This window comes from Aegilops tauschii, chromosome 2, assembly GCF_002575655.3.
Source record: "Aegilops tauschii subsp. strangulata cultivar AL8/78 chromosome 2, Aet v6.0, whole genome shotgun sequence".
Lineage (NCBI taxonomy): Eukaryota > Viridiplantae > Streptophyta > Magnoliopsida > Poales > Poaceae > Aegilops > Aegilops tauschii.
This window is the reverse complement of record NC_053036.3, coordinates 448,817,773-448,835,011: the sequence shown is the minus strand read 5'-3', so window position 1 is coordinate 448,835,011 and position 17,239 is coordinate 448,817,773. Positions and strand designations below refer to the sequence as shown.

General features: G+C 42.0%; 2 protein-coding genes across 4 annotated transcripts; one reads left to right on the top strand and one right to left on the bottom strand.

Moving 5' to 3' along the window:
- Positions 1-5,379: 5,379 nt before the first annotated feature.
- LOC109744586 (uncharacterized CRM domain-containing protein At3g25440, chloroplastic) lies at positions 5,380-8,580 on the top strand. 2 transcript variants are annotated; one of them, XM_020303748.4, is made up of 4 exons: positions 5,380-5,758; positions 6,344-6,637; positions 6,987-7,394; positions 7,810-8,580. In XM_020303748.4, exons 2-4 carry the CDS (start codon positions 6,479-6,481, stop codon positions 8,389-8,391), a joined length of 1,149 nt encoding a protein of 382 aa, XP_020159337.1. In that variant the 5' UTR covers positions 5,380-5,758; positions 6,344-6,478; the 3' UTR covers positions 8,392-8,580. The 2 variants fall into 2 exon arrangements, with proteins under 2 accessions (XP_020159337.1, XP_020159336.1); XM_020303747.4 differs by having other exon boundaries at positions 5,398-5,758; positions 6,328-6,637.
- A 309-nt stretch (positions 8,581-8,889) lies between these two features.
- Positions 8,890-10,197, bottom strand: LOC109744587 (B-box zinc finger protein 24). 2 transcript variants are annotated; one of them, XM_040399377.3, is made up of 2 exons: positions 9,463-10,197; positions 8,890-9,377 (listed from the first exon to the last, which is right to left on the bottom strand). In XM_040399377.3, the coding sequence occupies exons 1-2, from the start codon at positions 9,979-9,981 to the stop codon at positions 9,120-9,122; spliced, it is 777 nt and encodes a 258-aa protein (XP_040255311.1). In that variant the 5' UTR covers positions 9,982-10,197; the 3' UTR covers positions 8,890-9,119. The 2 variants fall into 2 exon arrangements, with proteins under 2 accessions (XP_040255311.1, XP_020159339.1); XM_020303750.4 differs by having other exon boundaries at positions 8,890-9,374; positions 9,463-10,189.
- Positions 10,198-17,239: the final 7,042 nt, after the last annotated feature.

The following is a 17,239-nucleotide window of genomic DNA, read 5'->3' as shown; positions in this document are numbered from 1 at the left end:
GGCGTCGTGGTATCAGCCGAAGCCTTCGTGACGTCAGCGACTGAGCGGCACGCGCCGGATTGGACTGGAACGCTTGCTCTTGTATTAGGGAGGCTAGGTTTGCTTCCGGCCGCGTTCGCAACATGCAGGTGTGCAATGGGCGATGGGCCCAGACCCCTGCGCCATAGGATTTAGACCGACGTGCTGACCTCTCTGTTGTGCCTAGGTAGGGCTGCGACGTGTTGATCTTCCGAGGCCGGGCATGACCCAGGAAAGTGTGTCCGGCCAAAGTGGATCGAGCGTGTCGGGTAATGTGGTGCACCCCTGCAGGGAAGTTTATCTATTCGAATAGCCGTGATCTTCGATAAGAGGACGACTTGGAGTTGTACCTTGACCTTATGACAACTAGAACCGGATACTCAATAAAACACACCCTTCCAAGTGCCAGATACAACCCGGTGATCACTCTCTAACAGGGCGACGAGGAGAGGATCGTAATATGCTATGCGATGATACTTGGTGAACTTACCACCTACTCTCTTCTACATGCTGCAAGATGGAGGCTGCTAGAAGCGTAGTCTTCGACAGGACTAGCTATCCCCCTCTTACTCTGGCATTCTGCAGTTCAGTCCATCGATATTGCCCCTTTACACAAATACCCATGCATATGTAGTGTAGATCCTTGCTTGCGAGTACTTTGGATGAGTACTCACGGTTGCTTTTCTCCCCCTTTCCCCCCTTTTCCTTTCTTCCTGGTTGTCGCAACCAGATGCCGGAGCCAGACGCCACCGTCGACGACGACCCCTACTACACCGAGGGTGCCTACTACTACGTGCAGGCCGCCGCCGACGACCAGGAGTAGTTTAGGAGGATCCCAGGCAGGAGGTCCGCGCCTCTTTCGATCTGTATCCCAGTTTGTGCTAGCCTTCTTAAGGCAAACTTGTTTAACTTATGTCTGTACACGGATATTGTTGCTTTTGCTGACTCGTCTATGATCGAGCACTTCTATTCGAGCCCTCGAGGCCCCTGGCTTGTATTATGATGCTTGTATGACTTATTTATGTTTTTAGACTTGTGTTGTGGTATCTTCCCGTGAGTCCCTGATCTTGATCGTACACGTTTGCATGCATGATTAGTGTACGATTGAATTGGGGGCGTCATAATGTTCTCCTCGATGTTCTTGGAGGTCTATTCGATGTAATCTTCTTTTGCGGTGCGTTTGTTGAGATCCGATGAATTGTGGATTTATGATAAGATTATCTATGAATATTTTTTGAGTCTTCTCTGGACTCTTTTTATGCATGATTTATATAGCTTAGTATTTCTCTCCGGTCTATTGATTATGTTTGGCCAACTAGATTAATTTTTCTTGCAATGGGAGAGGTGCTTTGTAATGGGTTCAATCTTGCGATGCTCAATCCCAGTGACAGAAATGAACCTGACACATATTTATATTGTTGCCATTAAGGATAAAAAGATGTGGTTTGTTCATATTGATTGGATCTATCCCTCTACATCATGTCATCTTGCTTAAGGCGTTACTCCGTTCTTGTTAACTTAATACACTAGATGCATGTTGGATAACGGTCGATGTGTGGAGTAATAGTGGTAGATGCAGACAAGAGTCGGTCTACTTGTCCCGGACGTGATGCCTATATACAAGATCATTGCCTTGGATATCGTCATAACTATGCGCTTTTCTATTAATTGCTGAACAGTAATTTGTTTACCCACTGTATGATTTCTTTCAAGAGATAAGCCTCTAGTGAAAACTATGGCCCCCGAGTCTATCTTTTATCATATTATTTTCAGATCTACAAAATCAAAAACACAAAAAATACCTTGCTACAATTTATTTACTTTTATTTTATTTCGCACTTTTACTTATCTTTTATATCCATTACTATGAGATCTCATCCTTGCAAGTAACCTTGAAGGGATTGACAACCCTTTTATCGCGTTGGGTGCAAGTATTTATTTGTTTGTGCAGAAAAATGTTAACGCATAGCGTAATTTCAAAATTTGTTGATAGCTTTAAAACATGTTTGCAACATATAAAATATATTCATGTGTTGAAAAAAAATGTACGTGAGAAATGTTTATACAATGTTTGTGTCATTCAGAAAATATAATTTATATATTCAAAAAATTGCACTTGTATTTAAGTTTTCAAAAACATGTATTTGAAACAAAGTTAAGCATGTGTAAAAAGTTGTTATTTATGTCAGAAAATGTACAATGTATATTGTTATTTTTCATCTAATGTACACTGTATATGAAAAAGGTCGACACCAAAACATATATTTGAAAAAAAATATTAAGCATATATTTAAGAAACTGTGAACCATGTATAAAAATAGTGTTTCAAACATTTTACGAAAAATGTGAAGTGTGTATAAAAGATCTTCCTTATGTATTAGAAAATATGCAGAATGTATACGAAAAAGTATATATCAGCACATACTTTTAGAAAATTGTAAATACCGTTTTCAGAAAATATGAATATTGTATAAGAATACATTTCAGATGTATACAAAAAGAAAGTTAACGGTAAGTAAAATTAAAAAAAATTCAATTGTATCTGAAAAATGTTGATAGTGTTCAAAAAATGTTTTCCAAATTTTAAAAATGTTCAGGCATTTAGAAAAATGAATGTAAGATTTTAGAAATGTTAATCATGTGTTTGGAAAATGAGAAACTTATTTTGTGAAGATTTATATGAAAAATGTAAAATGTTCATGGGAAAACAAGAAATCAAACGAGTATTTGAAAGGAATGTTACCAGTGTATTTAAAAATAATTAAGGTGTATTAAAAAATTTAAACTTGTAAAAAAATAAACATGTATTAGAAACATTAAAATATGCACACAAAATGCGCTTGATACATACGCTAAATGTAGACATCAAAATCATTTATTCCAAAAAAGTTAATTGTGTATTCAAAAGAATGTCTAACATGTATAAGAATAATCTTTCACATGTACATGAAAAATGTACATAGAAAACTGAGGAAAAGGATAAAAACATCACAAGGAAAACAAAACAAAAGTCCATAAAAAGGTTCTCAAAAACTAAGAAAAAATGATGAAGCCAAGAAAACTCATAAAATAAAGAAAGAGAAAATCCAAAGAAAACCAAGAAATACTGGTAAAAAAGAAAGAGAAACGACAAAAACCAAAGAAAATCAATGGCAACCGAAGAAAGAAACAAAGAAAAGTAACGGAAAATGAAGATCAAAAGAAAGAAAAGTAAAAACCAGAGGAATCATTGAAGAAACAAATGAAACCAAATAAGAGAAAAAAGAAAACCAACGAAGAAGAACGGAAATAAGAAGAAACAAGAAAAAACGAAAAAACAATGAAACTCCGTGGAAAAAAAGAAGAAAACCGGTGAAAAAAGTAAAGAAAACAAAAAAACCAAAGAAAACTAGGAAGAAGCAAAGGAAACCGGCCTATGAAAAGGAAAATAAAACCGAAGAAATCAGGCCCAAAAATGATGAGGAAACAAAAGTGTTAAGGCGAGACGTGAGAGGTGGCAGGGCAGCCTTGCCCAAGGGCATGCGAGATAGAGCCGGCCAAGCTCGCGGGAGGCCACAACCACTCTTTTAATGTTTTTTTCCTTTCTTTCTTCTTATTTTTGTTTATACTTTCAAATATTTTAATTATACATATTACAGTTACTAGTGTGTATGCACGTGCAATGCACGTCTTAATAGTATGGTGTGATTACGCCAAAAGAAAAAAAACATGCATGACATTGAAAATGAATTCCGAGCAAAAAATTATATTGCTGATGCACGCGGAATAGAGTTTAGAAATTTACTAATTGGTAGTACAAAATACAACTACTGCCTACGGTCATCCAGAAATTTTCAAAGAATATAAAGAAAGATGTACGTGGTGGAACCCACAAATTGTTTACTTCAACTTTAGTTTCTCCTCCAGACCATCTCACATCAGCTCACAGCCTGCTCTTTTTTTTTACTCATGACAACCTGACAATTGCAGCATAGTAGAGGAGGCATAGATTCAGCTACGGGTTCACTGTGAATCCCTCCAACCTCAGCCGTTAGATTTAGAGACCAGTGGCTAGGATTGATGCTCTAGGTGCAATCCAAGACTCGTACACTATATAGTAGTATAGATATGAGAAATGTTTAATGTGTATAAAGAAAAAAAATCATGTATACGGGAAATGTACACAAAAATATATTCTATGTATGAAAAAAAGTTGATCATGTATTTTTTAAATTAATCATTTGAAAAATGTTATTTAAGTATTCAAAAAATGTTCATGATATATACGAAAGATATAAAATGTGGATGTGAAAAAGTACTTTTCAAAGACAAGTATTTGAATAAAACGTTAATAATCTATTTTAAAGATGTGAAACGTGAATAAAAATGTTCCCGGTGTATACAAAAAATGTGAATGTTTAACTGGAAAATGTTAATGTTATATGTGAAAAAATATAAATTTGTATAAAATATTCTTGATGTATACGCAAAATGTAGAACATGTATTAAAAATATTACACATAAAAAAGATAAACTTTAAAAATTGTTGATTGTGTATTAAAAACGTAATCATATATGTCAAAAATGTTGATCTTGTATAAAAAAAATTAATCATGATTACAATGTATTTAAAGTTAATCATGATTAAAAATTTAAATTTATTAAAAAGTTAGTCATGATTAAAAATTAGATATACATCGATAATGTACAAACTGTATTAAATAAGTTAGTCATAAAAAATAATTATTTGAAAATATATTAACCGTCTCATTAAAAAAATTAAACTGGTAAAAAATTTGTTCCTGATGCTTGTGAAGATCTAGAACATATATTTCAAAATTTTAACGCGAAAACATAAGTTTTGTGAAATGTTGATCTTGTATAAAAAAAATATTGATCATCTATTTAAAACATTTTAATCATGTATTAAAATGGTACTGATATATACAAAAACTGTACAATGTGTATGAAAAACAAGTCATTAGGCATATTTTGTAAATTCTAATCAATTACTTGGAAAATCTGAAACATATAAAAATATATACAAAAGTAACACCTCATGAACGAAGAAAAATGAAACCCCAGAAAAAAAATCGTGAAAACCCATGCGGAAACGAAGAAAACCAAAAAGACAAAACAAAACCGAAGAATATGAACAAAACTAAGAAACAAACAAAAAAACAAAAAAATACGTGGGGAACAAAAAGCTTCATGCGAGACTATCTTTGGACTCGCGTTGAGCGAGATATAGTCGGCAGGCGCAGTAAGCGTCATATAGGGTTTACCCCGACGAACTTCCCAGTCCAGTGGGCCAATGCACTTCGTTTCTCCGCTTTGTTTCGCCTTTCTGCGGCCCACGCTAGCGAGGCGTCGTCCCCGTTCTTCCCCGCAGGATTCGCGCACTCTCTCTCAGTGCCCCCTCGCCGAGTCGCCATTCACCACACCCGTATCCATACCGGCGCAGCGCATCAGCTACCGCGCGCACCACGCCGGCTCTCCACCTGAGTCGGCCCGTGCGCCACCCCAGAGACCCCGAACCATCCATCCAAGCACGCGCGCGCGCGGTCGCACGGGCTCTCTCGAACTCTCGCCGTACGGTGCTACGGGCGTACATGGCCGGTCGGCTCCTCTTGCTCCGGCAGGCCACAAGGATGTGGCGCCTCCAGCCTTCACCACCTCCGCCCCCTTGCCCCTCGTCCGGCAGCGTAGACGCGACGGCGCCTTCCCACGGAACAATGAGGCTCAGCGCACCACCTCCGCCGTAAGACACAAATCTGTCGATTCCTTTCTTGCCCGTTGATTCTTATTCTGAGTTGTAAATGAGGTTTAGTGAGCGATTTTCGGGAGGTTTTGGTGACCAGGGCTTCAGGCTTGTGCTATTGATGCAGTAGGTTTGCTCCGAAACAATAGTGACTTTGAGGTGTTCGATGAAATGCCAAAGGCATGAACTGTTTCATCTATGTTATGTTTTTGCTTTTTTGGTTTAGTGTATTTGTGTGTGCACGCAAGCTGACGAACACGTCGAGCTCTTGAGTGTGGTTCTCGCTAGGCAAATGCTCCCTCCATTTCTATTTACCCCGCATATTAGGTTTGACCGAAGTCAAACTTTAGAACATTTACAGTAACAAATCTATATGATGTGAAAATATATTCAATTATGAATCCAATGGTATTGATTCGGTGGTGTGTATGTTAATATATTATTCCACAAACTTGTTGAAACTTTATAAAGTTTGACTTTAGACAAACCTAATATGTGGAGTAAATAAAAACAGAAAGAGTACGCTAATGTAACAGCTCTGTTATTTCAGAGTTCTGATGCTTTTGTAGTTATACTTTTCACAAGGTTTTTTACCAAGACGACAGGTTCTTCAGTTGGCCACGAAGTTATAACCTTCAAACATGCTGTTCTGTCCATACCAGTCGACCTGTTAATAGTCAAAATCAAGATACGGCAACGGGTCCACAAAATACTGGGGCCATGGTATCCGTTGATGATTCTGGCAAACCAAAAGCGAAGAGGAAAAAACTTAAAGGAAAGAGGGCCGTAACAAGGTTTTTGAAATCCTTGAGATGGAAAAAGGAAAGGGAATTTCAGAGAATGACCGCTGAGGAGAAGATTTTGAAAAAATTGAAGCTAGTAAGTTGTTATAGACTTGTCTCTTTATGAAGATTTTTTCAACCATAAAAGAATGATCCGTGTCAGAAAAAAAAAAGCATAAAAGAATGAAGTTTGCTTGACTTTCACTTGACGTAGCATGATTTTCTAATACTGCTGGTCAGTATTGTCATGTAAGGTATATTACTGCAAGCTGAATTTCCACCCTCGAGGTGGGCTATCTTATTAGATTTTTAAATCTATGTTTCTGATGTTGCTCTCACATTACGATGAATCTACGTGTTTCCTTTTTATGCACTCTGTTGTGAAAATTTTCTTGTAAATATATTGTTACACGGTTGGTTTTTTCTTATATATTTTTCACTTAAAGGCTCGAAAGAAGGAAGAACGACTTCTTGCAGCTTTGAAGAAAATCGAGCCAAATGATCCTTCAGAACCCACACATGATCCTGAGGTTCTTACACCTGAAGAACACTTCTACTTCCTCAAGATGGGCCAAAAAAGTAAAAATTATGTGCCTGTTGGAAGACGTGGAATTTACCAGGGAGTGATCTTGAACATGCATTTGCACTGGAAAAAGCACCAAACCCTACAGGTAATTGTGAAGACATTCACACCAGAGGAGGTCAAGGAAATTGCCTCAGAGTTAGCAGTTCTAAGTGGTGGTATTGTGCTCAGCATTGAAGAAGGAAATACAATTATCATGTACAGAGGAAAAAACTATGCACAGCCACCACCCGAGATAATGTCACCAAAGGTTGCACTTCCTAGAAAGAAGGTATGTTCTATCTCTGCTATCATGGTCAAGATATCAATGTATGTACAATGTATGAATTGTGAAGCGAGGTTATAAAAACACGCACAAAAACTAGTAAAAGACCGGCTTCAAGATTTCAAAGAAGGACAAGCTCAGTAAGATCCTCCTGATTTATGCAGAAGCCTTAATAAGATACCAATTTATCATTCATCACCTAGGTTTAGAACATAACAACAAAAGGCATGGTCAGCTAATTATTTTCAGTTGGTAGGAAGGGTGTTCTGTATTCTGGTCAGGAAGTCAGGATCAAATAGAATATACTCCAATATAAACAGACATGCAGGATGAGAATGAATAAAGGATGACTAATACACTGTCCTGTTATACCTTTTAGTGTTAGTACCCTGCTTTCTCTAAATTTAGCATTTCTAATCAGGCACTGGACAAATCAAAATATAGAGATCGCCTCCGAGCTCTTAGGCGGTACATTCCCAGGCTTGAGCAGGAGCTTGAATATCAGCACGCCCTGATGAAGTTAGCTGGAGGCCATATAGGACAAAGTGCGGCGAAAGACATTGCTTTTATTTCAGACTCTACAAACAGTGTGTCTGTGAATAAAGATTCTTCTAGCTCAGTTTACAAGGGAACTGTATCCGAACTCCTGTCAGAAAGTGTAGAAAGGTCTGAGAAGTTGGCAGATGAAAATTCTGAGGTTGATGATGATTCAACTTCGGAGTCTATCACATATTCAGAATCCGAGGATCTCTCTGACATGTTTGAGACAGATTCAGAGGAGCAAGCAGAAGATAGCAAGGAGCGTCCTTTGTATCTAGATAGGCTGGATAAGTTTCTCCCAGAAAAAGTCGATAATGAATCAGACGATTTTGAGGAGCATCTGCGGAAGATTGCTTCACTCTCTGACAAGGCAGATTCACCCGCAAAAGAACTGAAAATCTCCGAGCTTGATGAGATTGATAAAATATTCCTAAGAGCTAGTTCATTGCTGAAGAAAAGGTGATGGTCAAATTAATTTGTATACCATTTGCTTGAGTTTTTCTACCTAAACATTTATGTGCAGTTTACTGGGATCTTCCAAAAAGAATTGAGAAATACTGGTAAGTGGTCACAGACTCTCAGACACTGAGCTGATTCATAAATCTTACTGAAGAGCATCCACCATTTTCGCGGCTTCATTTTCTTACTGCAATCTAGCGAGCTCATGTGATGTTGCATAATTAGTAACCTGAAATATCGCAATCAAATTATGGTGCGTGCTTACATGATTTTGTTTGCTTGGCGACATGTGGTTCGTCAGTTGGTGTTAAGCAGTAGCCATCCTATGTACTTGTTGATTTCCTTTTTGTTCATTCATTGTTGTAGAAGAGTCATTATCCCTGGCTGCTGTGCACGGTGATTACAGTACTGTATGGCTGTAGTTCAAGCATGCTGTGCACGGTGATCTTCCCTATGCATTATGATCGCCTCTTGTTTATAGGTGGTTGAATTTTCCACAGTATAAACTTAAAAGCAGTACATGTTTTCCACAGTATATTACACTTATAAACCCATCTTGTTTCTGAAAGTATTTCCCCGAATCACCTTGCAGCTTCATATTTTCCACGGCAACTAAGCGATCGGCACAAAAAGATGGCAGAATCCGTTTGCATACATGCACACACGCGTATTAAGTAGTTTATTACTACATAGTGCATCACACATACGAACTATATATTCAGTTCAGATATCTCATCCAAGATCGGGAACGATGAGGTAGTCCTCGTCGTCGTCGTCGGGCAGCTCCACCCTCGCCTTCTTGCTCTGGCGCGCTCCGGCTGTCTTGTAGAAGCCGGCGTTGCTGGCCGGCTGCGGCGAGGCGAAGAGCTCGGGCACCTCCGCCGCGGTTCCGCCCCACTTTGGCGCCGGCGCCTGGTCGTCGTGGAACAGGTCGATGTCGGCGAACCACTCCAGCTCCTTGAACCCGAGAGGAGACGGAGAACCCTTCTGCTACAGCAAACACATGGAGACACGGTGAGATGTATCCATGGAGATAGCAGGGAGACAGTAGTACGTGGTTTTCCTAGCCCCTTGCCTTGTCGCTGGACTCGTAGTCGGAGAACTGCAGGAGGTCCTCGACGGCCCAGCCGGACGACGGCAGGAACGGCGACGACGGCACCTCCTGCGCCGCGGCGGAGACCGGCGCCGCCCTGGGGACGGCGGCGATCTGCGGCGCCTTGGGCTTGGAGGGCGGCGGGTGGGTGTCGGCGTGGGCGCTGCAGACGGAGCTGAAGCCGACGCGGATGCCGGTGGCGATGTAGCGCTGGTGGTTGGCGGAGAGCGTGCCCTGGACGTGGATGGAGTCGTCGCAGTCGCGGCAGAAGAGCGCCCTGTCGTCCACGCAGAAGACGAAGGCCGGCTTGTCCTGGCAGACGTCGCAGCGCGGGAGGCCGGCGGCGGCGGCGGCGTCCTCGAGCGGGAGGCGCTGGTGCTTGCTGGCCAGCTTGTTGGCGGCGTGGATCTGCACGTCGCAGCGCGCGCACAGCGCCGCCTCGTCCGCGCAGCACACCACCGTCGCCGCCGCGCCCTCGCACGCGTCGCACTGGATCCTCATGGCTTCTTCTACGCTCTGGTCGCTCGCTCTACAGCTCAGCTCAGCTCAGGCTTCACGTGCGCCGATTAGCTGCTGGTTGGGAAAATGATGAGAGATGGGAGTGGAGAGGCGACGGCGAGAAACGAGCGGCGTATAAATTGGTGCGACGTGCACGGGCGCGCACGCTGGAGCTTCGTGTGGACGAGAGAGGCTCTGCGGTTGGAGAGGCGACGGCTGGTCACTGATGAGCAGTGCCTCTCGTCGCGACCGGGAATTTGATTTGGCTTCGATTTCGGGTGGACGGGGACGGCGGGGCGGGGCCCTCGGAGACGGCGAAATCTCGCGGGAACTGAAGGCGGGGAGATTGTGCGGTGGCACTGAGCTGAGCTCCCCTCCCAGTTGTCACGTTGCGGACTCGCGGCAAGGGAAGTACATCAGGACTGGGACTGTGATGTGTGGGGGAGATCGGCAAATTCGACAAATTTGACCTATGAACGAAATCAAATCACAGAATAAACTGTCCGTGAAACTATTTCACGCGGCTGACCTTTTTATGTGACGCCCGACACGAAGGCGTCACACTACACTGTGCAACGCCTCACAGATAGGCGCTACACGCCTGGCCAACGTTGCACCCCAGACTGCCTAAAAATTGCTAAGTCATTGTGCAGAGCCTAAGAGCTAGGCGCTGCACTGTATAGTGTGCCGCCTAGCTCTCAGGCGCTGCACTAGTGATTGCACTACAAAATGAAGCAACCACTAGTGCAACGCCTAGAAGCTAGGCGCTACACTATATAGTGTGGCGCCTAGCTCTCAAGCGCTGCACACTGACTTAGTAATTTTCGGATCACACGGGTGCGATGCTGGCCAGGCGTGTAGCGCCTATCTGTGAGGCGTTGCACAGTGTAGTGTGGCGCCTTCGTGTCGGGCGTCACACAAAAAGGTCACCCGCGTGAAATAGTTTCACGGGCAGTTCATTCTGTGATTTAATTTCGTTCATAGGTCCAATTTGTCAATTTTATCGGGGAGATCTTTCTTTCGTTTGCGTTTTGGGCGGGCTCTCGTGCATGTACGAACGGGGGAGACGCTAAACGTCACGTCGCGCATCATGCACCGGTGTAATTGCTTCTTTTTTTTGAAACCGGTGTAATTGCTTGTTGTGGTACGTTCGTGATAATCGACTGTTAGGTGTGCTCTCGTACGATCGATCGAGCGGCTTGCAGGAAAAGCCGTGCTGCGTATGCTCAGAGGACGGACGTGAGGCACGAGTACAAACAGGAACGTAGTAGGTCATGGCCTCATTCATAGGTGCACTGTGGCAGCCACCTCATCGGGTCTGGTCATTTAACTCGGTGCAGAGTTTGCTTAGGGAAATCTCGCATATTCATCGCAGGTTTAGCAGAGGTTCACCATGGACTAATGCGTTCCGTTCGTCAGGGGACGATCGCGGCTACTCACGGAAGTCTGACTGACGGTCGCTGTTTGCATCTGGCGGATGGAACGCCGATATTCTTCGGGGGACACCGTTTGAGTTGGCGACACCTGTCTCTAGCTCGAGCACCTAACGGCGTCTGAGGGGACGCATCCCCAGCCACATTTCGGGACGATATTTTGAGGCCAAGGAAGGTGAGGTGTGATGTGTCATGTCTGCGCCGAACGTGCACTCAACACCAAACACGCGCCTAAGTTTCACGTCGAGTTCGTTTTCAAAGAGCGTCATGGACGTAACCGAAGGACATCATCGTCCATGGAGCGGAGATGAGGCCACCAAACAGCCTTGCACGGAGCGCTCTGCCGGAGTGGCACAACTCATCCGAGCCATGAAAGCAGGCAAACGTCCTTCCCAAACTTCTCATGCTTTTACATGCTTTTTTCGTAATAAAATAAATAAAGACAGAGTCTAAATAATTTTTTTGGAGCACTCCAGGAATCTATGAGTGTGAGCGCATGGAATGACAGATTCACGTTCACACTGAAGGCCCGGTCTACCGACCGGCGAGTTCCTCTGCGCCATTCATAGCTCCTGGTGCTCATTTTGACATGCAGGAGCACTTTTTGGATCAAATTTTTCGAGACGCTTGGACCATTGAGTTACAGACATCAGCTGAATTCTCGAATTAAGGCCAATTGGGATTTTTGCAGTGGGTTTGATGGGTCCGCTCAACATGTCACCCGTCTCGCCGCATTGATGAACAGAGGTTGACGCTGAGTACCAGCTTCAGCCACAGCCTCGCAGATGTCTGCACGGACAGGTTGTAATTTGGGCCCGGCGACGAGCGGAGAAGTTGAGAGCCATGTCGAGGTTCGTGAGCTTCACACTGAAATATATATCCAGAATTGTCGATGTGAAGGCACCTGAATGCTTTGAACCTCTCGTTTCAAAGTATCAGTGAAGTTCGACGAGCCTCGCCTGAGCCTGGGAAATTCTGGACGAGAATTCGTAACAACCGTCGTTTTTTTTTTGAAAGGACAAACAGTCGTTGTTGGGGCCATGTCGGCACAGTCCGTGGCTTCAGTTCGCTTCGGTGCCATGCAATTAACACAGAGTGCCGGTACGAAAATTAAACGTGTCCTCGAGTTGATTTGGACCTGGTTTGGTTTGATTGCATAGAACTTGTTGAAAGAAAAACTTGCCGTGAACACTCCAGGTAAAAAACCATTTTCCCTTTAGAGAAGGTTAGCCCAATAAAGGTGGGCTAGTTTCCAGGACTTAATTCTGGACAGCGAGTGAAAAAATGACAGAGTTTTCTATTGAGAACGGAATTTCCTATTCTATGCTCATTGTATAAAATAGTACTTCATCTGATCCAAAAGTTGTACTAAATCATCGACAATTAATATAGATCGGAGGGAGTATCGTAGTAAATCAGCAACAATTAATATGGATCGGAGGGTGTAGCAATTTTCTATTGTTCCCAAACCATGACCTCACATGGGCCTTAGTCCATTTGGCTTATTCACCTCGCACCGTACAAGTGAAACCTAAGAGCGTTTTTCTTATTTCTAAAAAAAAGGCGTTTTCTTTTCTCTCTCTGAAAGAAGAGCATTTTTCTTTTGTTTTTTTTTTATTCGTCCACAGTTCTCTACCGGGTGCGACATTTGTTTTGGTTTTATTAGTGGTGGTTTTTATATTGATATTTTTCCATACTTTAAAGATTTCATGAACATTTTCAAAATGTGAACAATTATTTTTTGGAGCTGGATACTTTTCAAATTTATGAATATTTTTAAAATGTACAAATATTTATAGAAATCGTGACTTTGAAAAAAATAAAGACCAGTAGAAATTTTAAAAAGCATGAACCGGCCGGAATAAATGTCCTCCAAGCGCACAAAGTGCTACATGGGTCGTTGGCCCACCACACGATTTGGGGAATATTCTTCGCAATGAGTGAAGAATAAGAGCAATCCTATATAGATATCACTGCGGAAACCAAGGAGGAAAAATATGGCCTCTTGGAATGCAGAAATTTAGAAAACATGGAAAATTTAGTTAAAATCAGAAGGATAGCCCAATAAAGGTGGGCTAGTTTCATGGGCTTAATTCTAGGGAGTAAGAAAATGACAGAGTTTTCTATTGAGAATGGAACATCCTATCAGTACTCCCTTTGATCCATGTTAATTGTCGCTAGTTAAATACAACTTTGTATAAAATTGTACTAAATCAACGACAATTAATATGGACAGGAGGGAGTAGCAATTTTCTATTCTCTCCAAACCACGGCCTCACACACGCCTTATTTCATTTAACTTATTCGCCTCGCACCACACAAGTGACAACCTAAGAGCATCTTTCTTTTTATTTTTTAACTCATCTGGAATTTTCTACACGGTGCAACATTTGTTTTGGTTTTATTAGTGGTGGTTTTTATTTTTGCACTTTTCTATCATTTAGTGATTTCATGAACATTTTCTAAAATGTGAAGATTTTAATTATTTTTGGGTGACATTTTCAAATTCATGAATATTTTTAAAATTTTCAAATACTTAGAAAATCAGGATTTTTAAAAAAAAATAAAGTCTGGTTGAAATGAAAAAGGCATAAACCAGCCAGAATAAATGTCCTCCCAAGCACACGAAGCACTACATGGGTCATTGGCCCACCGTACATTTTGGGGAGTATTCTTCCTAATGAGTGAAGAATAGGAGCAACCCTACTCAGGCATCATTGCGAAAAACAACGTGGAAAAAATATGGCCTCTTGGATTGCAAAAAAATAGTTAGAATTAAAGTTGTCAGAAAATAATAAAGATTTAAATGCCAAACAAATTTCTACATGACCACAAAGCTCATAATTTTGTAATTGATGCCTCTGAGGATTTTCTTTTTAAGAAAAATATAAGACCGGTAGAAATAAGAAGGCATAAACCGGCCAAAATAAATGCCCTCCCAAGCGTAGGAGGCCACTACATGGGTCGTTGGCCCACCGCAGGTTTTGGGGAGTATTCTTCACGATGAGTCAAGAATAGGAGCAACTCTATTTTGGACATCATTGCGAAAACAAACGAGGAAAAAGTATGGCCTCTTAGATTTCAGAAATTTAGAAAACATGGAAATTTTAGTTAAAATTAAAGTTGTCAAAAAAATTTTAAGATTTAAATGCCAAACAGATTTCTATGGGACCTAAAAGCACATAGTTTTGCCTCTGGATGGGATGCAACATGCACGCCAATTTCGTTGGATATTTTGCAAATTCATGAATATTTTTGAAATATAAAAACACTTTAAAATCATAATTAAGGAAATAAAATACCACTAGAAATAAAAAAAGGCATAAACCGGCCGAAATAAATGTCCTCCCAAGCGCATGAAGCACTACATGGGTCGTTGGCCCACCGCACATTTTGGGGAGTATTCTTCCCAATGAGTGAAGAATAGGAGCAACCCAATTCAGAAATCATTGCGAAAACGAACATGGAAAAATTATGGCCTCTTGGATTGTAGAAATTTAGAAAACATGGTGAATTTAGTTAATATTTAAGTTGTCAGAAAATAATTAATATTTAAATGCCAAATAGATTTCTACGAGACCTCAAAGCTCATAATTTTGTAATTGACGAAAGTTCGATAGAAATAAAAAAAAGCATAAAGTAAACCAAAATAAATGTTCTCCCTAGCACATGAGGCACTAGATGGTCCGTTGGCTCACCACACGTTTTTGGGTAGTATTCTTCGCGCTGAGTGAAGAATAAGAGCAACCCTATTTAGACATCATTGCGAAAACCAACAAGAAAATATTATGACCTCTTGGATTGCATAAATTTAGATGACATGAAAATTTTACTTAAAATTAAAGTAGGCAAAAAATAATTAAGATTTAAATGCCAAACAGATTTCTACAGGACCTAAAAGCCCATAACTTTGTAATTGATTCCTCTGGATGGGATGCAACATGCACGCCAATTTCCAGAGATGGAGGGGGAGAAAGTGAGAGAGGAGCTTTGATTTTACGCGAAAATTTATATGGACGATACAATCTATTCAGATTTTATGTTTCTTTTCTAAAAGTTATGTAAAAACAATCTAAAATACGAAATATCTCACAGAAGGACATTGTGCTATGCTACCGTGTATAACAAGAGTTTGTGACACGTTGCATGAACCGCAGTGGCGATGCTACAAACATAGCTATGATGTCATGTGACATCACAACTTTAGAAAATGATGGTTGAGTTTTTGCAATATTAGATACAAATTTACATGATTGAATCGCCAGGAAGAATTGACATCACAACGTGTGAGTCCTCGCACCGCTACTAACAGACCTTTTGCTCCTGATACAGTGGATTGGCATCCAGTGCTTTGGCCTCACATGGTGGTGGGGGCGATGTTGGTTTTTTTGAGTTTGTTTTGATCATGATGCTCATGTCTCGGGTTTTTTCTTCTAGTTTTTGTTTTCTTACCAATTGTACACTTCTGAAGCTTAATTGTCATATAAGTGGTGTGTTCCTCGGTCATAGCGTCTTCAGTGATACATAGGCAGACATGTATGCTTGACGCAGCCGCCGCCTCCTCTTCCAAGAAAAAACTTATGGTTCCTCTACCTTTCGTAGCGTCGACGCCAGTCCGCCTCGTTTTCGGTGGGCGTAGGGCCATGGAGGAACGGTGGAACCCGGCCCTTGCAGACGGGAAGATCCTGCTCCGTTGTTAGGTGCTTTTTTAGTTCGTTTAGGGTTCGTGTCCTGCTCAGAAAGGCGAGACAACATCGGCTCCCAGAAGATGGAATAAGGTTCTCCCTGTCTAGCCCCGTTCTGGTGGTGTGTCTAGCGTCGTATGAGGACATGTGAAGGTGTGCCTCCGACGGATCTCACGGGATTCGATCGGTACTGGCCTTTGCTGGTTCTACTTGGGTCCTGTCTTCGTTCATGCCACCACCCTAAAAACACGTTTGGCTCCGTTCACTGATTTCGCAAACTGTCCACCGACAGAAGACCAACTACCTAAATGCAAGTTTTAGCATTAATCCCAAATCAACCACATGTGCCCTAATGCCGGTCCGCCTTGTTTACGATGGTCCTAGGGCCATGGAGGCATGGTGAAACCCGACCCTTGTTGGCAGAAGGGATTCTGCTTCGTTTTTAGGTGGTTTAGTTTGTTTAGGGTTTATATCCTACTCCCTCCGTCTAAAAAAGCTTGTCCCAACCTTGTTCCTCAAATGGATGAATCTAGCCCTTAAATGGATGTATCTAGCACCAAATTAGTGCTAGATTCATCCATTTGAGGAACAAGGTTGGGACAAGCTTTTTCAGACGGAGGGAGTACTCAGCAAGGCGAGACGGCGGCATCTTCCAGATGATGAAATAAGGTTCTTCTGAGTCCCGTCCGATGATGCGTCTAGCGTCATTGAAGGACGTGTGGAGATGTGTCTTCGACGGATCTTACGAGATTTGATCGGAACTAGCCTTCGATGGATCTCCATCTACTTGGGTCCAGTCTTCGTTCTTTCATGTGTCTACCCTAGAAACACGTGGTGGAGTATTTGGCTCCGTTCACCGATTTCACAAACTGTCCACCGACACAAGACCAACTACCTAAATGCAGGTTTTAGCATTAATCCCCAATCAACCACATGTGCCCTAATGGCATTTTGGCCTGCTCACTGATTTAAGAAACTATCCGCCGACACAAGACACGCAGGGCACCAAAATGCAGTTTTTCAGCACACCTGAACATGGCGCCGACAGGCGACAGGGACCCGGAGAATCGCACCCCGCACAAATGCATGCACCGCATGTTGATACTCTCTAGTACTACAAGGGTTGATGAGCACGGACGGGCA